At 60.4% G+C, this 16,480-nt stretch overlaps 1 protein-coding gene across 10 annotated transcripts in view; it reads right to left on the bottom strand.

Moving 5' to 3' along the window:
• FOXP4 (forkhead box P4) overlaps positions 1-16,480 on the bottom strand; it is a 50,847-nt gene that overhangs the window by 6,035 nt on the left and 28,332 nt on the right. For 3 of the 10 annotated variants that reach the window (XM_084968055.1, XM_084968054.1, XM_084968053.1), the window contains exons 3-13: positions 14,482-14,577; positions 8,825-8,947; positions 8,183-8,269; positions 6,460-6,607; positions 6,114-6,324; positions 5,782-5,886; positions 4,938-5,025; positions 3,963-4,046; positions 3,653-3,824; positions 3,491-3,567; positions 2,622-2,723 (exon numbers count right to left, since the gene is read on the bottom strand). In XM_084968055.1, the coding sequence (XP_084824181.1) occupies positions 2,622-2,723; positions 3,491-3,567; positions 3,653-3,824; positions 3,963-4,046; positions 4,938-5,025; positions 5,782-5,886; positions 6,114-6,324; positions 6,460-6,607; positions 8,183-8,269; positions 8,825-8,947; positions 14,482-14,577 (1,293 nt within the window). Of the gene's footprint in view, positions 1-2,621; positions 2,724-3,490; positions 3,568-3,652; positions 3,861-3,962; positions 4,047-4,937; positions 5,026-5,781; positions 5,887-6,113; positions 6,328-6,459; positions 6,608-8,182; positions 8,270-8,824; positions 8,948-14,481; positions 14,578-16,480 lie in introns of all 10 variants that reach the window. The other 7 variants (XM_084968050.1, XM_084968051.1, XM_084968049.1 and 4 more) reach the window with 3 other exon arrangements.

Raw genomic sequence — 16,480 nt, 5'->3', positions numbered from 1 at the left:
GCCCCTCTCCCTCTCTCCCTTCCAACTCTTGCCACTTGCAACTGGCCCGATTTCATTACCAATTTTAATTTGCCTCTAATTAAATCCTGTGTATTTTTCCGACTCGCTTGCTAATCCACGAGGGAGGCGGGCGGCTGGAGTGGAATCTCTTGGAGCGATAATTACAAAGGGCCTAATCACGCCGGGGCTCCTGCCTTGGAATAAATTTGCCCGCATTACGGGGCTCCGATCCTCCGCTTTGCAAATGAGAATGACCCCAATTTCCGAGGATGGCCTCACCGGGGCTTTTTTCCCTCATTTCGAAGCCTGATTCGTGATGAGAGACTAATTCGTTACGCTGAAACATTAACGGCAATTTAAGGGGTCTGGCGGGGGCTGCGTAAACAAAAGGACGGGCCCACAACATGGGCCCTGGGAGGGGACGGACACAGGGGGAGGGCTGGCGAGGACCATCAGCTTGGCAGATGGCAGCTCTGTCCCCGGATGAACAGCAGCTGGCCTGGTCCATGCCGGCCCCCGACCCTTCTGCCCTGGTCTGAAGTGGACAGCATCTCAGGATTGGGGGGGGGGCTGAAACAGTGGAGGAAGAGAGGTGGGCCCTCAAGAGGCAAATAAATGGGTCAGAAGTGGGGGTAGAAAGGAAACAGAGTTGGGGGTGGACAGGGTGTATTTCCCAAGAGACATGCATGGAAGCTTGGTGGCAAAAGTCCCGAAGGTCAGAGTGGACCACAAGCCGAGACAGATGCTGCTGTGCCACAGGCAAGGCCCAGGCAGTGCTCCCAAGTGGCAGAAGCAGCAGAAGAACATAGCTCACTGGGAAGCTCACTCACTGAACTGGTTTCTTGTTGGGACCCAGACTAGGTGGGAGATGGAGGGGGAGATGTGGGAGGGAGATACGCCACTGAGATGACCAAGGCTGGGCCCCCAGTCGAAGGTGGTATGAGGGCCGGGGGTTGGTCTATGAGAGGGGTGGCTTCGTAATGGTCATCGAGGGGTTTAGGAGGGTCACCTAAGCCAGCTCCTCCTGATCGCAGGAAAGGAGAGTAGAGGTTGCAGAGGACAATGCAATCAAGAGAGAACAGGAAAGGGAGTTCCCGTCATGGCTCAGTGGTAATGAACCTGACTAGTATCCATGAGGACACAGGTTTGATCCCTGGCCTCGCTCAGTGGGTTAAGGATCCAGCGTTGCCGTGAGCTGTGGTGCAGGTTGCAGATATGGCTCAGATCTGGCATTGCTGTAGCTGTGGTGTAAGCCGGCAGCTGCAGCTCCAATTCAACCCCTAGCCTGAGAACCTCCATATGCCACAGGTACGGCCCTGAAAAGACAAAAAAAAAAAAAAAGAGAGAGAGAACAGAAAAGGAGAGTAGGTGGGTGAGAATCACTGCCCACAAGGAGGGGGCCATCTTACGGAAGTGCAGCTCTATACCGACTCCCCTAAAAGTAGAGGATTAATATATAATATTAAACATATAACAATTGCAATGATCCCTAATCTTGGTATAGGGCTCTATCGCTTAATGAAACCTGGTATCCAAACTGGCAAGCAGGCTGGGGACTGGACCTAGCGGCCCCAAGAAGGCCCTGCTGGCTCAGAGAGGGGGCAGGGCTGTGGTTGGCCGGAAATGACATCACTCACAGCCAATCAGAGCAGCTGTCCCAGCCTCACAGCCTCTTTCCCAGGCTTTGGGAATTGGGCATAGGGATACAGAGGGTCGTGGAGCAGTCTCTCCTGCTGCATTTAGCACAGGCTTGAAGCAGAGGCGGCTGGGTCCTGTACAGACCCCACCTTCTCCAGGTCAAGGGTCGGGAGGGGGTCCGGGTGACAATGAAAGCCGGCAGGATGGGGAGGTAGGCTGTTTGACTGCAGCTTCTGCACTGGCCAGCAGGGGGACTCAAGAGTCAGGGAGCCAATTCAGGTTCCGAGAATTGGGGGGGAGGGGGGCGGGGGGAGGCTACCACGACTAAGGCCACAAATCCTTCTCTGGAGTCCCTCCGTTCCCACAGGGCACAGACACTCCCTTCTTCCTCCTCTCCCCGCTTCCCACCCTGCTGCATAGACGCTAATATTCTCAACCCATCAGACAGACAGACATACCGTGTCTACATCTGTGTCCCATTTTTCTAGGATTCCCCCCCCTGGCTTGCTTCTAAGCCCCAGGAAAACTTACGGCTGAAGGTGTTAAAGCGACTAATTGGATGGAGACAATTATCTTCCTGCCACTGGTGGCAGAGCTGTGGTGAGCATTTGTGCCCCGGCGTAGAGTCCAGGGTCTCCGTCCATCCCTGCGTCCAGGCCTGCACACCCCTCGCCCAGCCAGGGCTTCAGAGCATGGGCCTGTAGCCAAGGAATCTGGACCCTCAGGGCCACCTGCGAATGTAATCCAGGCCTCCCTAGTGGCCTAGCCCACTACGGGCTCCTGGACGCCCTACTTCAGGGGGCTGGTGTCTTTGGGCCCCGTAGGGGGGCAACTCCAGAGAACTGGAGGTGGGGGTGCAGGGGCCCTGGTGGGGCCATTTCTGTAGAATCCCCCTCTCCAAGGGGATTAGACAGCCTTGGTCTCAAGGGATGTGGAACTGTCAGGGCCGCCTGGGCCCCAGCTGAGCAGGGGGCAGGCCTCACCTTCCAGGTGGCCGTGTTCCTCCGGAAATAGGCAAACATCCTGGTGAACCAGTTATAGATCTCGTTCAGGGTCAGCTGCCTGTCGGGGGTTTCCAGGATGGCCTGCGGGCAGGGAAGAAGGACAAGGACCCTCCGCGTGGGCCTCCAAGGATCACAGGCCTGGGTTTTCTCCCCCAGGAGCTCCCCTCTGTCTGGCCCTTAACTCGTCAGAGAGCAGAGGAGACCCGCTGTGGAAGCAGGTGGACAAGCCTGGGGGGTGCTCGCCGGCCCCCTGAGAGGGGGCAGTGGGTCACAGCCCAGCCAGGGGCTGAAGGGAACACGAGGCTCAAGGGCCAGGCACTCGTGCGAGGGGCACGGGCATTTCTTCTGGCGGGAAAATGGCTCCAAGGGCCCCCGCCCTCCGTGGGGAAGGAAAGCGGGATTCTGGGGATAAAGAGCTGCAGGGGTGGGGGCTGTGTGGAATTTATCTTGATTTTGGCAAAGGGCACCCCTAAGCATGAGATGGTATGTGTGTGCACCTGCATGTGCAGGTGGGGGGGGGGGGGCAGGGGGACAGATTACGAGCGACCAAAGGTCTATGGGAAAATGGTCTCCTGTGAGTGTGCACACATGGACACGAGAACGGGAGACACAGCGGGTGGAACAAGCAACGATAGTGTGTGTGACCCCAGAGACACGTCTGCGTGATCAGCAGGCTGGCTCAGCCCAACCCAGGAGGAGATCCCGGCTGGTTGAAAAGGAAAATGCAGGGTCGAGTGGCAGAGGCCAAATGTCAGGTGGCAAGTTACATCTTCTGGCCCCGGGATCCTCCAGGAGGCTGGGCCCCCCCGAAGGAGGGGGACCCTCGCCATCTGCCTCCCCAAGCTCACCTGGCGGATGAGGGAGGCGTAGGTGAAGGGGGGCCGGACGTCGGCGTTCTTGTAGAACTCGTGATTCTGGGCCAGCTCTGGGGGAGACAGACAGAGAGGATGAGGTAGCCCGAAGGGGGGATGGGGGGCGCTTGGGGAACGGCCCCTCCCTGAGGCCCTTACCTGAGGAGATGGGGGAGCAGAACTTGTCACTGCTCCTCCGGCGAGCGGGGCCCCCGCTGTGTAGGGAGGCAGAGCCGAGGCCAGGGGGCCGGAGTGGGGTGACAGGGGCGGCGGCCGAGGTGGGGGGGTGCACGAGACCATCTGGGAACGAGTCGGCTGCGGAGACGGTCACCTTGGAGAAGGAGGAGGAGCTGGGGACTAGGTTCAGCTGTGAGGGAGAGACGCGGGGAGGATGCGGAGACCCAGGCTGCAGGGCGGGGGTTCGGGTGGGGGTTTCTGGGAGGCCCGCCGGGAAGGGAGAGTCACTCACTGGCTGGCTGAAGGCCTTGGGCTCGGAGGGCCGCATGTGCAGGTGGGCCATCATGGCCTGCAGCCGCTCGCTCTCCTTGGCGAGCTGTGGAGAGGCCGGAGGTGAGCAGGGGCTGTGCCTGCGGGGAGGCAGCCGGGTCCTCTTCCTCCCCGCGCTCCTGTCCGCACCACCACTCGCCCTGCCCATGGCATCCCAGCTCCTGGAAGGCCCCGGCTCTTCCCTGCCCCTCTGGCCCGTCGCACCCCAAGGCCAGGCCGGGGGGGGGGGGGTGCGCTGCCTGCTCGCTGAAGACCCGCTTCTTCTCCCCACCCAGGGTAGAGGCTGTGGCTGAACATCACCCGAGTTCAGTGGCACTTGTGTGTGAGAGTGTCCTCACGCACTCAATGGACACGTGGGAATGGATGAATGATCCATTCACCCCAATTCATAAATTCAATAGATCTTTCACCACTACCCTCTCACGCAGGGTGCTCTGCTAGGTGCCAGAGGGAAATGGGTAAATAGTGACTGGCTGCCTGACGGGCTGTCCTGAGCAGCCTCCGGAGCTAGGCTGCCCCAGTTCTAGTTCCAGCTCTGCTTCCCACTGCCTGAGTGACCAGAGGCAGGAAACTTTGCTTCTCTGTGCCTCTGTTTTCCGAATCTGTAAAGTGGGCATATAATAGTACCCACCACGTAAGGTTGTGCAGAGGATTCCTGGAGTTACACAGGCAAAGTATTTAGCACAGCCCAGAGTAAGTGCTATTCCCATTCCTGTTCATTTCTGTTGTTTTGACTGGTAGAAGGTGGGACCTTCTAGCAGAGACAGCCCCCAACCTTGGTTTCCCCCTCGGAATTCAGGTGCCCTGGCCCCCCAACCTAATTAGGACCTAGGAAAAGCATCAGATGAGACCCCCTAAGTCCCTCCTGCAAAGTCAGTGCCCGTGAGTGAGGCAGGAACGGGAGCCCCCATGTCCCTCCCCGCTGCCTGGGCCCCACCTGGATCTCCAGCTGCTGCACCACCTGCATCTGAACGCGGCACTGGGCCGTGCTCCGGTCGTCCAGGGCGTGCTCTGTGTTGAGGTGTCTTCCGGGGGAGGAGGGGGCGGAGAAGAGAAAGTTGGCCCGGGTTTTCCTGCTGTCACCACCCTCCCATCCCATCCTCTAATCCCGCCCACAGCCTGGAAAGCAGACAGACCAAGAGACACAAAGAAGGGAAAGAGATGGGGAAAAAAAGAAAAACAACGGGGCAACGGAGGAAGCCGCCTTCTCTCGTCAGCCTCCTTTGATGTCTTTGCTAAAATCCTAGCTACAGAGAGATCTAATTGCAAATGAACTAATTAAGTAAACCTCTGACGAAGCGTGAAAACAATTTGTTTGACCCTGATGCTGCAAGGGTCCGGGAGACAGCGGAGTTAATCAGTCAGTGACAGAGCCTGGCACGGCCGTGGCAGCTGGCCGCCTGCTGCCAGCCGCCTGTCCGCCAGGCCCGAAGGCCGTCACTAGGCCATCACTCTCAGAGCTGAGCCTGGGGAAGCTGGGGAGGGCGACGGGGCGGTGTGGGGGGGGGGAGTCCTCCCCTCCCCCTCACACCCCACCCAGCTGGGCTCCGGCAGCCTGGGGAGGGGGCGGGGAGGCCGCTGGCCCAGGAATACAGGCTGGGAGGGGAGCAGGAGTGATCAGGGAGTTGACAGCGGACAGAAAAGGACCCAGGCCCCCCAGGGTGAGGATGGCAGGACAGCTGGTGGCTGAAGGCCCAAGAAGGGGCAAGCTAGGTGGCAGGCTAGGGGACGCGGGGTCCTCTTGGGGGGTGGTGAGCCGGGGGGGTCAGGGGGATACTTACTTGATAAACTGGCCCAGGTCTTCACACAGGGTCTCACAGCCGGGCCACTTGCACTCTCCGTGTCCATACAGGGGGTGGGAGCCGGGCGTCTCCTCGTGGGAGGAGCTGGGAGGGCAGGAGGAAGGGAGATGTTGGTCAGGGACTCTGAAGACCCTGGCAGCCCTGCGCCAGCTCCCCCATCTGAGCAGTTCTGTGCGCCCTGGCAGAGGTAAACTTCCCCATCCCTGAGTGCCACTCCTCCCTCCCAGCCCCCACCACAGGTGCCAGCCCTCAGGGTCCCGGCTGGTTCTCCAGGCGGTCTGTAGCACCTCCTCCCAGCCGGAGCCCCGCACCTGTCTCTCCGAGGTGTGAGCACAGTGGGCTGTCCGTTGGGTAGGGTGTGGTGGGAGAGGGGGGGTGAGACTTTGGGGGGGGCGGCGAACGAGGTAGCGGTGGTGGCTGTGCCAGTGAGGTCCAGCCCCTCCTGCTTGACGCTGTCCTCGGCGGGCTGCCCGGGAGCACCCTCGCCCTTCCACAGCTGGGGCAGGTCCGTTGGGCACACGGCTGCTGCGGGAAAGAGAGAGGGGAGGCTGGAACGCATGCTCTCTCCCCTACACCTCACTCCTGGGAGCAAGGGCTGCCAGCCCCCCAGATGGTGAGGGCTGTGGGGCTGGGATTGGGTGGGGGCTGGGCACTCACCTTGCGGGAGGGTCTGGAGGGGCCCCGAGGCTTGGTTGGGCTGCAGGCTGACCAGCCCTTGCCTCTGCAGGTTGAGCAGGTGCTGCTGCTGCAACTGTTGCATTTGCAGGAGCTGCTGCTGGAAGGCCAGCTGCTTGTTCCCCAGTGCCTGGTGGGGGGCCCGAGGGGGCGGGCAGAGAGGGGTGCCATCAGCCTCAGGCGTGCCATCTGGCCCCCACCCTGCAGCCACCCCCTCCCAAGGCCTGTCGGCCCCCGGTGCTGTCGTTGTGGTGTCCGCAGCTGCAGCCTCTCTGCTCCCGGCCCAGCTTCCATAGGGCTGCATGCCTCCTCGCAGTAAACACGCATGCACGCACGCACGCACGCGCGCAAACACACACAGCCAGACCCAGACACGCAGCACGACGCCCTCCCTGCTCCCGCCTCCCTCCTTCCGCTGCTTCAGCTCCCGCACCGCAGCTGTGCTCGCCTCAGGGGGCGGGGGGCTCTCATCACAATGATAGATGAGCCTGTCAGCTCCGGGGGCCACTCCCGCCTGGCGGGCACCCTTCCCACATGCCCGGAGTGCCCCCCTTCCGCTCCAAGGAGGGGGCCTTCTCCCCGCCAGCTCTTCTCCTCTGTTGCTTCTTAGATACAGAGACTCAAGGAGTCCGGTGGGACTTTAAAAGATCAGCCTCAGCAGGTCATCAGGACCCAGGCACCCAGGCAAGGGAACAATCACGTGGCTACTGCCCAGGTGCCTGCTGCCTGCCCTGCCTATACTTGCTCGGTCTGCTTGCAGTGCCTCTGTCTCCTGGTCTGGCCCCCATGGCACCCTCCCCCTGGATTCAGGCATGGCCAGCCTGCCAGCAAGTCTTTTCTGAGCCCAGGAGCCAAGCAAGTCCTGGGTTGCTTGGGAGGCAGGGTGGGTTGGCCCCCTTGCCCTGGGGAAAGCGGGGGTGGGGGGGGTGGGGGGGGGTGGGGCGCTGCTGGCTACTTGGTAAACCCAGCCTCAAGATCATGCAGAGAAATGCAGCAAATACAAGCCCTTTGAGGGGGAGGCTGTGGGTGGGAGCGAATGACAGGGCTCCGCAGGGCAGTCTTCCGGGGAGAGGCAACTCAGAATTAAGGTTGTGGTTTGGCCAGGAGAAGGGAAGCATGTGTCTGGGACCTGAGGTGGGGGGCACCGCAGGGCCTGGTGTGGCAACTTAGGAGGCACCATGGCCCAGATGAGTAGGGGGTGGAGGCTGGGGAGTTCTCTGGAGAGGTGGAGCAGGATATTATAAGAAACGACAGAAGTTAGGGCAGGATGAGGTGGGGGAGGGGGGGTGCTGCGGAGGATTCTCAGGGCTGGGCTGAGGTGCTGGGTCACTAAGAGAGGAGTGGGCAGGAAGAGGGCAGAGCAGGGCAGCAGGGGGTCATGAAAGGAGGACCATCACTCACACTCTCTCTCCCCTCCCCTCCCCCCCCACAACACAGGGCACAGCCCTTCTCCTAATCGAATGAGGTGAGAAGGACTGAAGGAGGTTGGAGGGAATGGAGAAACGGGGGTCTCTGTCCCCCATGCCCCCGCTGCCCCATCCCCTCCCTCAGCCTCTCTTTCCTTTTTTCTAGTATCCCCACAAGGCAATTCTCTCCTGGCCACTTTGGGATTCCCAGTGTTGTCTAGAGGGTGGGGAGAGGGCGGAGTCTGCAGGTGCGGGGCGGGTCCTTTGAGGGACACCTCCGGCCCTGCTCCAGCCCTTACCTCTTTGGGTTGCTGCTTCCCAGCCTGCTGTTGGGTGAGGAGTTGTAAGTGGAGCTGCTCCTGCTGCTTCTTGTAATATTCCTGCAGCTGGGAGTGGACAGCGGGTGGGAAGGGGTTAGCGCAGGCAGGGGACGGCCGACCCCAAAGCAACGCCAACCCCAAAGCAACGCCAGCCCTCTTGTGGAACAGGTGTCCTCCAGGACAGCTGGGGAGAGGTCTGCTCTGAGACGGGTCCCTAAGCAGCCCCGGGATGGGGTGGAAAGGAGGGAAGGGGGAGGGGAGCTTTGCCCCACAGCCCGGAGCCCTCTGTCTCCCTGGTGGTTCAGGACAAGGTGCCTGGATGTCCTTTGACCTTCCCGGGGTTTGGAGATACGGTGGGGCCGGCACACTGTGAGGGAGCATTGGTGGGGGTGGGGTGGGGGGTGAGGGTCTGCTGTGGGAGAGGCCTGACCTCTGACCTCTCCCCAGCTGTCCTGGAGGAATGCAGGCCAATCCAGCCTGAGCAGTCTCTCTGGTTTCTTTCTGCCACTGTTCTGGCCCGGGGTGATGTGGGTAGTAAACAGGGTGGGAGTGGGGAAGGCCAGTGCCTGGAGCGCCCCACCCTCCTCTTCCCGCCTCACCAGCTGCCTGGGGGGCACTCACCTGCTGGAGCATGAGTGCTTGCTGCTGCTGGAGCAGGGCCTGCAGCTGTGGGGGTGACAGGATCTGTTGCATCTGCTGGGGCGTGAGCATCTGTGGCGACATCATAGCCACTGACACAGGCACCTGTGGGATTCAGGCCCCTGTGAGCCCGCTGGCTTCCACCCCGCCCCAGGGAAAGGGGCGGGCACGCACCCAAGGCCCAGTCCCCGTGGCTCCTGAGTGAGCCTTCCCGGGCTCTCGTGCTGGCTCTGCCATCGGCTGGCTGTGTGTCCCTGGACAAGTGACTCACCTCCCTTGTTCTTGGTTTTCCTGCCTCTTCAGGTCACTGTGAGGGCTAATGGGTTAGTACTTAGAACAGGGCCTGCAGACAGCAAGTGCTTCTAAGGGTTGGCTGCTACTGTAGGATGCGCTCTCTCTACACACTGGTCACGCTGGTCAGCAGGATCCATGCTTGGGAGGGTTTCTCCCCCAGAGATGGGGGTGTGGGGGGGTGTGCCTAGCCGCTCCCGAATGCTGCTCAGTCCATTCCGAGAGCACTATCTACAAGGTGGGCCTGGCCAGCAGGGAAGTTTCGAAATGTGGCCCACGCAGTCTGAGGACCTGGACTTTGGCCCCGCTCAAATCATGTCACAAACTCCCCCACGCCTATCTAGGTGGCACACAAGCCGACGTCTGGACAGTGCTGGGGGTGCCATCCCATGAAAGCCTGCAGGTGCAATCCCCTAATCAGGTCCAACAGCAGGAGACAGAAGACCACACAGGGAAGCTGGGTGGGGTGGTAGTGGAGGCAGGCCGCCATCCCAGCTTGGCACTGAACTTGCCATGTGGCCTCCAGCAAGTCACCTGCTGTTTCTGGGGTGTCAGTCTCCTCAGCCATAAAACAAGGACTGGAGATGCCTCCTTCCAGCTGGAACAGGCACGATGCCCAAAGTGGGGCAGCTTTCTATCCCCCATCTCCCCACCCCATCCCACAACAGGAGGCCTGGAGATGCTACCTACAGGCAAGAGGTTCAGGGAGAAGCATTATCTTCATTCTTTTCCCCGTTCCCACCTCCCCTGAAACTCCCAGGCTGTGTAGTCAGAGCCAGGGATGTCCAAGCTGCCACTCTGTCCTGTTATGCCGCGTTGGCAGGACAGGTGGCAATCGGCCACTGTCCATCACTCTCCCACCTCACTCCCGAGCCCCAGCAGAGTGCGGGCACGCGGCGGGACCTCACTAAGCGTGCCCCCTGAACTGAGTTACTTTCCCCCAAGATCAACCTTACTCCAGGGAGGGAGGGGTACTGGTGGCCCAGTCGGGGGAGGGGGGAGGGGGTGGCATCCTGCAGAGACTTGTCCTAGTCAGGAAGGGACAGGTTATGCCCCCAGGGGACTCCTGGACCCTTTCAGCTTCCCCCAGCCCCACACATGGGGCAGGAGAGGAGGATCCCTGGCAGGGGCGGGACTCAGCCTTAAGCCACAGTGAGGGAGTCCCCAGGCAGAGGAGCAGCGGGGAAGTGCAATGGATCCAGCAACATCGTTAAGTCCCACTGCACCCCCCCTTGCCCCCCCAAAACCAGAGGCTGAGCCCCAGCCCTGCACGCCCCTCTTTTACCCTAGTCATCTCTGTATGAACCTCCCTGGAAAAGGCACCTTGCTTTTCAGCCCCGGCCACACTGTATGGCTGAGGGCTCCGAGGGGCCTGTAATGCAGACCCTTAAGTGGCAGTGCTGGGATGTAGGGCCAGGTCCATGTGCTCCGCGGCTCCTGGTGCCCCACCGCCCTCACACCGCACTGCAGAGCAGGTCTTGAGAAGGGTTAGGAGAGCATGTGGAGATGGAACCATCAGGGGAGCTGACAACGCTGGAGATTCCAAAGGCCACCTCCCTCTTTCCAACTCTCTCCCAAGGGAGAAAGCCAGGCTGCAGGGCTGTGCCTGCCACTCCCAGCTCCTCTGGGAGTGGGGGGCAGACTATTGCACCGATCCACGCCCCCTCTTGCAGAGCCAGCCCATGCCCTCTGCTGGGTGCCCCTGAGGCAGCTGCCCACCTGTTCCTTCCTTCGTCTTCCCACGGGGGCACCTGACATGTGGTGTCGAGCTCAGGGCCCTGGATTTCTGAGTCAGTGACCCAGGTCCTTGCCTGTGACATTGACTGTACTTTGAAATCACCAAGCCTCACTTTCCGCCTCCGCTCACCGGGGTTTGGGAGGCTTGCCCTCCCCGCTCCACCCAAAAGGATGCTGTTGAGGGCTGATGATGTTCCAGGCACCGGGCTAAGCCCTTGATGTGTCTTATCTCCCTGCATCCTCACAGCAACCCTGGGGTGAGCACAGGCATGGTCCCTGCTTGACAGATGAGGAAACCGAGGCCCAGAGGGACAGTGGGAGAAGGAGTGAGTCAAAGGGACATGTATGCCGTGAGAGTCTAAAAAGGTAAAGAAAATCACTTTTTAAAACGTTCTGGATTTTCCTTTTCCCCTCTTCTCCTCCTCCCACCTCAGGCGCACAAGGGCCCCTTCGGACCAAAGCTCTGGGCCTCCCATTCTCATGGCCATGAGGACTGAACCAGAGGAGGTGGACAGGGCCCCCAGCCGGGGTGACTGAGCCCAGACACCCAGGAGAATCCTTCCAGGCACCAGGGGTGTGAGTCACAGCAAATGGCCTGCAGGAAAGGATGTGGCCTTTCCTTCCTTGGGGCTTTCCTACTGGGAGGCAGGGGAATGGAAGAAATGACCTTGGAAGGCCTCCCTGGCCCCTACCGATCCTGCCAAGTGGCCGAGCAGCTGGCCGGAGAGGCGGCTGCAGCAATCTGGACAGACTGCCGCATGTGGACTTGTCGCGAAAATGGCCCTGTGGGGTCAAGGAAGGTCAGCGAGGTGGCTGCTGCTGGCTGAGCGCCTGACCTGGATGAGCCCAGCCCTTCCCCTCATGCCCCTTGGGGGTCCTGAGAACTGAGCTGGAGCTCCCCTGGTGTCCCCGCTGACCCCTTACCAGGCTAGGATGTGTCAGGATGGGCACCGTCAGCTAGTCAGCTCAGCGAGGCCCGTGAGTCACCATCTGGAGGGTGGCCAGGGCAGCTAAACGCTTACAAAAGCCCTGGCAGTGTGAGGCCTGGGCAAAATGCCGACGGCTGCCTCCAGCCCCTCCCTCAGGGACCCTGCTTAGGCCCGGGGCCCTCCAACCACCATGAATACAGTAGGCTGGCCTGGGAGAAACAGGGGTAGTACCTGACACAGGGGAAGCTTATTTGGAGGCCGAGAGTTGGGATGGATGCAATTTGGTGCCAGAATCAAGGACCCAGACTCAACCTCTTAAGTATGGGGTCTGGGGACCTAGGGCGAGTGGGGAGACTAGGCCAGAGCTTAGCTTAGGTTAAACTCCCTTGCAAATGACCAGAAGGTAGTCTGCAGTCCTGGCTGGAGCTGCAGCAAGAAAGACTGTGGTGAGACACCAAGAAGAACTTCCAAAACGGCAAGGGGGCTAAGATGAGACAAAGGCTGGGCACAGCCTGCCCTGGCCACCTTTCTGCCGAAACTCTCAGCTACCTATGCCCTCTGTGCCTTGACCTCTCCCTGCAATCTCTAGGCTGGTGCCAGACCGAATCTGGTTTTAGAAAGTCTTCCAACGCTCCATGAGAGGGATGGCACACACAGCCAGGAGGTGAGTGGCAGGCAGTCCTTCCTTGAGTTAGGAAGCACAGCGGCATCCTACGGGGACCCCTGGAAAGGGGCTGTCATCCAGCTGCATCACCCACTTAATTCAAGCTCCAGATCCACGGAATGCACTCTCCCTTCTCCCCTCAGTAGCCTCGAGCTCACAGAAAGCTGATTCTAGGCCCTAGACCCCACTCGGGGATGAAGCCCCACTTCCTTGGAGCCTGCGAACCTGAGGGTGAGGGTGAGGGGCAAGGGAGCTATGCAGGGCTGGAGAAGGAAGAGAAAGCTCACCAGCTGGGGCTCCAAGCTCCTGGAGAGGTTCGGCCATGGCCCCAAGAACCGCCATCTCCCAGAGCCCAGAGACCCACAGGGCCAGGGCTCTGTAGGGGCTGCGGTTCACTACTGTGCTAAGCACGTGGCAGCATCACAGTGCAGGCACCCAAGTAGGAGTTCTGGAGTTGTCTGGGCTCCAGCCCTGGCTCTGCCCTTCGTTAGCAATGTGACTCTGGACAAGCTGCTTAACCTCACCAGGCCTGAGTTGCCTCAGCTGCAACATGGGGCCCATAACAGCATCTAGCCCCAAGGATTAGATGAGATGGTGTTTGTGGACCACCTAGTGTTTGCCCCATGGTGAGCGCTCTGCCAGTGTTAAGGAGAGCTAAGTGTTTGCAGAGTGACCTTTTTTGTCAAGTGAGGTTTCTGGGATGGAGGTGGTCTCCTGAGGAATATTCCACAGCCTCCCTTCCTCCCCCACCTCTTTCAGATCTCCCCACCCCCACCCAGCTGCAAAGTCCTTCTCGATGCCTGACCTCAGTCTCCAACTGCCTGCAACGGGGTCCTAGGCTGGGCCCAGGGTGGAAAAGATTCAGAACAGCAGCCTGAGGACCGACCACTTCAGATCCAGGGAGTATCGGGGGGCTCGTCCCCTAATTGGAAGAGACACTGTCTTGACACCAGGTGGGCATGAGAACCTTCTACATCATTCCAGTGCGAGATGTTGCTCTTTGGGAGTCTCTCTGGAGTCCGTCCTCCCCTCCCCGCCCCGCAGGCCGCTACCCCTCTTTGCCCGATTCCCCCGCCCTTGAGGGCTCTCCTGAGGTTGAAGACTTTGAAAAGGCGGCCGCTGCTCAGCCCGGCTGTCCAGCACCTTCAACTTCTCCAAAGCACGTACGCTTGTTTTCCATAAAGCCCAGAGCAGCGGAATCTGCCTCGGGACAAAACCCAGCCCCAGGTCCTTCTCCTCCAGGCGCCCAGCTCTTGGCGGGCCCCCCTACCCCTCAGCACCCCATCCCCCAGGCTCCAGTGCTTCACGCCCAGATCGTGCTCACCCTTCCTCCCTTAGATAAACTTCCTTTCAAAGCCCCGCTTAATCCTCTCCCCAATTCCGCGCCTCCCCCACTGCCAGGCCAGGGGGAGGGAAGCAGGCGGCCCAGAGCTGTGACCCACCCCGACTCTGACGGCAATTCTCCCAAGTTCTTTGTGATACAAAAGGTAAACAGAAGGCCTGGCTTACCCCCCGCCCCTCACCCCGATCTCCCCTCCCCCAGCCAGCCAGATGGGCTGGCTCGCTGGGGGGGAGGGGGAGGGGGAAAAAAGGGCAGATTGTGCAAAGGAAAACAAAAGAGACAGAGAGACATCAAGAGACAGGAAACGAGAGGAGACAGGGTTAGAGGGTGAGAGACAAAGGGGGGGGTGCGTGGTGACCTCAGCAAGTGAGAGAGCCTGGGAGGGGAGCAGAGAGGGACGGGCCGAGGGACCCACAGGGCCAGAGCAACTGGTAATGAAGACGTGCCCAGGAGAGACTCCGCGGGCAGAGCCAGGCTCCAACTCTGAGCCAGATACCAGGCTCTGCAGGAGGAAGGCCAGGGCACTCAGGTGCAGGGCAGAAGGTGGGGTCCCTGTACCCAGTGCAGTCCCCTCTCTGGCACCGGGACCAGCCAGAGGAGGTGTCCAGCCCAGTCCTTCTCCTTCTGTGCCAAGCCCACCCTCCCAGGCCCCAGCACCGCGGGGCGCCCTTCTCACCTGCACGGCAGAGGCCGACTGCTTGCTGTCATTGTTCCCGGGGGAGCTCAGGCCGGAGGCCTGCTGCAGCAGGAACTGCCGGGCCACCTGGAGAGCCTGCAAGACAGGGCGAGTCAGAGCTCGGCCAGCTCCAGCAGAGGTGGGGCGCAGGGGTCAAGGCGGGATCCTGGATTCGAGGAGCACTTGGAGAGAACAAAGGGGAGGAGGCCAGGGTCAGGGGGAAGGTCCTGGGGGGGATGAGTGAGAGGGTCCGCCTGGGCTGGGGGTAAGGATAAAAGGAGTCACGGAGAGGAGCTGCCAGGCCTTGGGGATCAGAGCCTCTGCAGGGACTCACTCTGGGGCCTGGTGAGGTTTCGCTGGGACTCCATGAGGGGGCAGCAAAGGGAAGGGTCGGTGGTCTAACAAGGACCCAGGAGAAAGCAGAGCCGTCGACTCAGGGTATTAATGATGGGGACTATTTATTGAGCATCTACTATGTGTCAGGCACTTTCCAGGCAAGATCTCATTAATCCTCTTCTTGGAGGGCATGAGGTAGGGATTATCAGTCCCATTTTGCAGATGAGGAAACTGAGTCTCTAAGAAGTTAGGTGATATGACCAAGATCACACAGCTAGGAGAGACGTCAGAGCCAAGATTCGAGGCCAGGAAGCCTGGCTCCAGGGTTCACCTGCCTGGCGAGGTGGTGGGTCTGGGGCCTGGGGGCCTTGCATTCACTTGGGATCAGAGCACAGTTGGGAGAAGGAGGGTGCAGTTTCAAGGTGAGAACTGTGTGGCTTTGGGGGTCCAGAGACAGGGCCTCGTGGCCCTGGGGGGATGTGATCAAGTCCTGAAGAGAGTGTGGGGCCCCTCAGTGAGTTACGCCGACTGCAGGGCCACAGGGGCTTAGATTGGGCTCTGAGCCGGTGGGCTCATGGGAACAGGAAGTGCATGGAGTTTGTAGGAGGCGCACCTCTGGCCAGTCAGTGGGCCTGGGGGGTGGGCGGACAGCGAGAGGTCAGGTGGGAGGGATATTCAGAGGCGGGGATATGGGTACCTGTCCTGAACCCACATTCCAGGAGCACAAGACCTGTCTGCCTCCAGGTTCCTCAAAGACCTCATTGGGGGCCAGAGCAGAGGTGCCTCCCAGCCTTTGCCAGGGGCTCTGGCATCAAGCAGACCTGGGTCTGAAGCCTAGCTGTGCCACTGACCGGTGATGTGACCTTGGGCGAGTTATTCCCTATCTGTGTTCCAGTCTCCTCATGTGCAAAACTGGGTCACTACCCATCTCTGAAATACGAACAGAGGTTAAAGGACCAACGTTTGGCACTCTGTGGGCATCGAGAGTGTCCACTCCCTTCCCTTCTCATGAATCCCTGTCACCTCCTCCAGCCTCTGCTCAGTGCCACCTACGGCTCCTCGCACCTCCCCCCACCCCGTCTGTCCTCCGGTGGACTTCCACTCCTGCCCACTGCAAGCAGCACCAAGGCGGACCTGGAGGTGGGACGCGGAGGAACTCACCCTCCCCAGCCTCTCGGCAAACACGGGCACCTCTGTGTCCCAAGCACCCACCCGCCCTCTGCAGCCCTTTCACTGAACAGCTGAGCCTCCCCAGACTTCAATGTGGTTTACTTAGGATGGTACCAAAACGCACCCTGCGGTATCTACGGGAACATGGCCCAGGCAGACCTGGGGTCCAGATTAGCATGCTCCCCACCAGCGCCCCAGGTGATCACTCCCCCCTTCCCCTGGACCTCACACTCCGAAGAGTGGCCTGGGCCTGGGGTTGCTTCTCTTCAAGTTTCACAACGGAAAGCAGAAATCTGACTTTTCTGAGTTAAGTGCTCTGCGCAGCTGTGCGAGGGGGTGTGGGGTGAGGAGAGGAAGGGAGGTGGCCTGGTGGTCATCAGGAAGGGGACTGCCTGCCTCTATGTGCCTCGTTTCTAGTGACCATCCCCCATCTAGGTCTAATGACATGGGCTGGACAGATGCTCTTGGTCCCCCAAAGGTGGAGGTGGGGTAC

Source organism: Sus scrofa, chromosome 7 (assembly GCF_054392235.1).
Source record: "Sus scrofa isolate SSC_HxYL_T2T_F1_AM1 chromosome 7, Sscrofa_HxYL_maternal_Yorkshire_Landrace_v2.0, whole genome shotgun sequence".
NCBI lineage: Eukaryota > Metazoa > Chordata > Mammalia > Artiodactyla > Suidae > Sus > Sus scrofa.
Note: the sequence above shows the minus strand (reverse complement) of the source record. Positions and strands in the feature narration are given on the sequence as shown.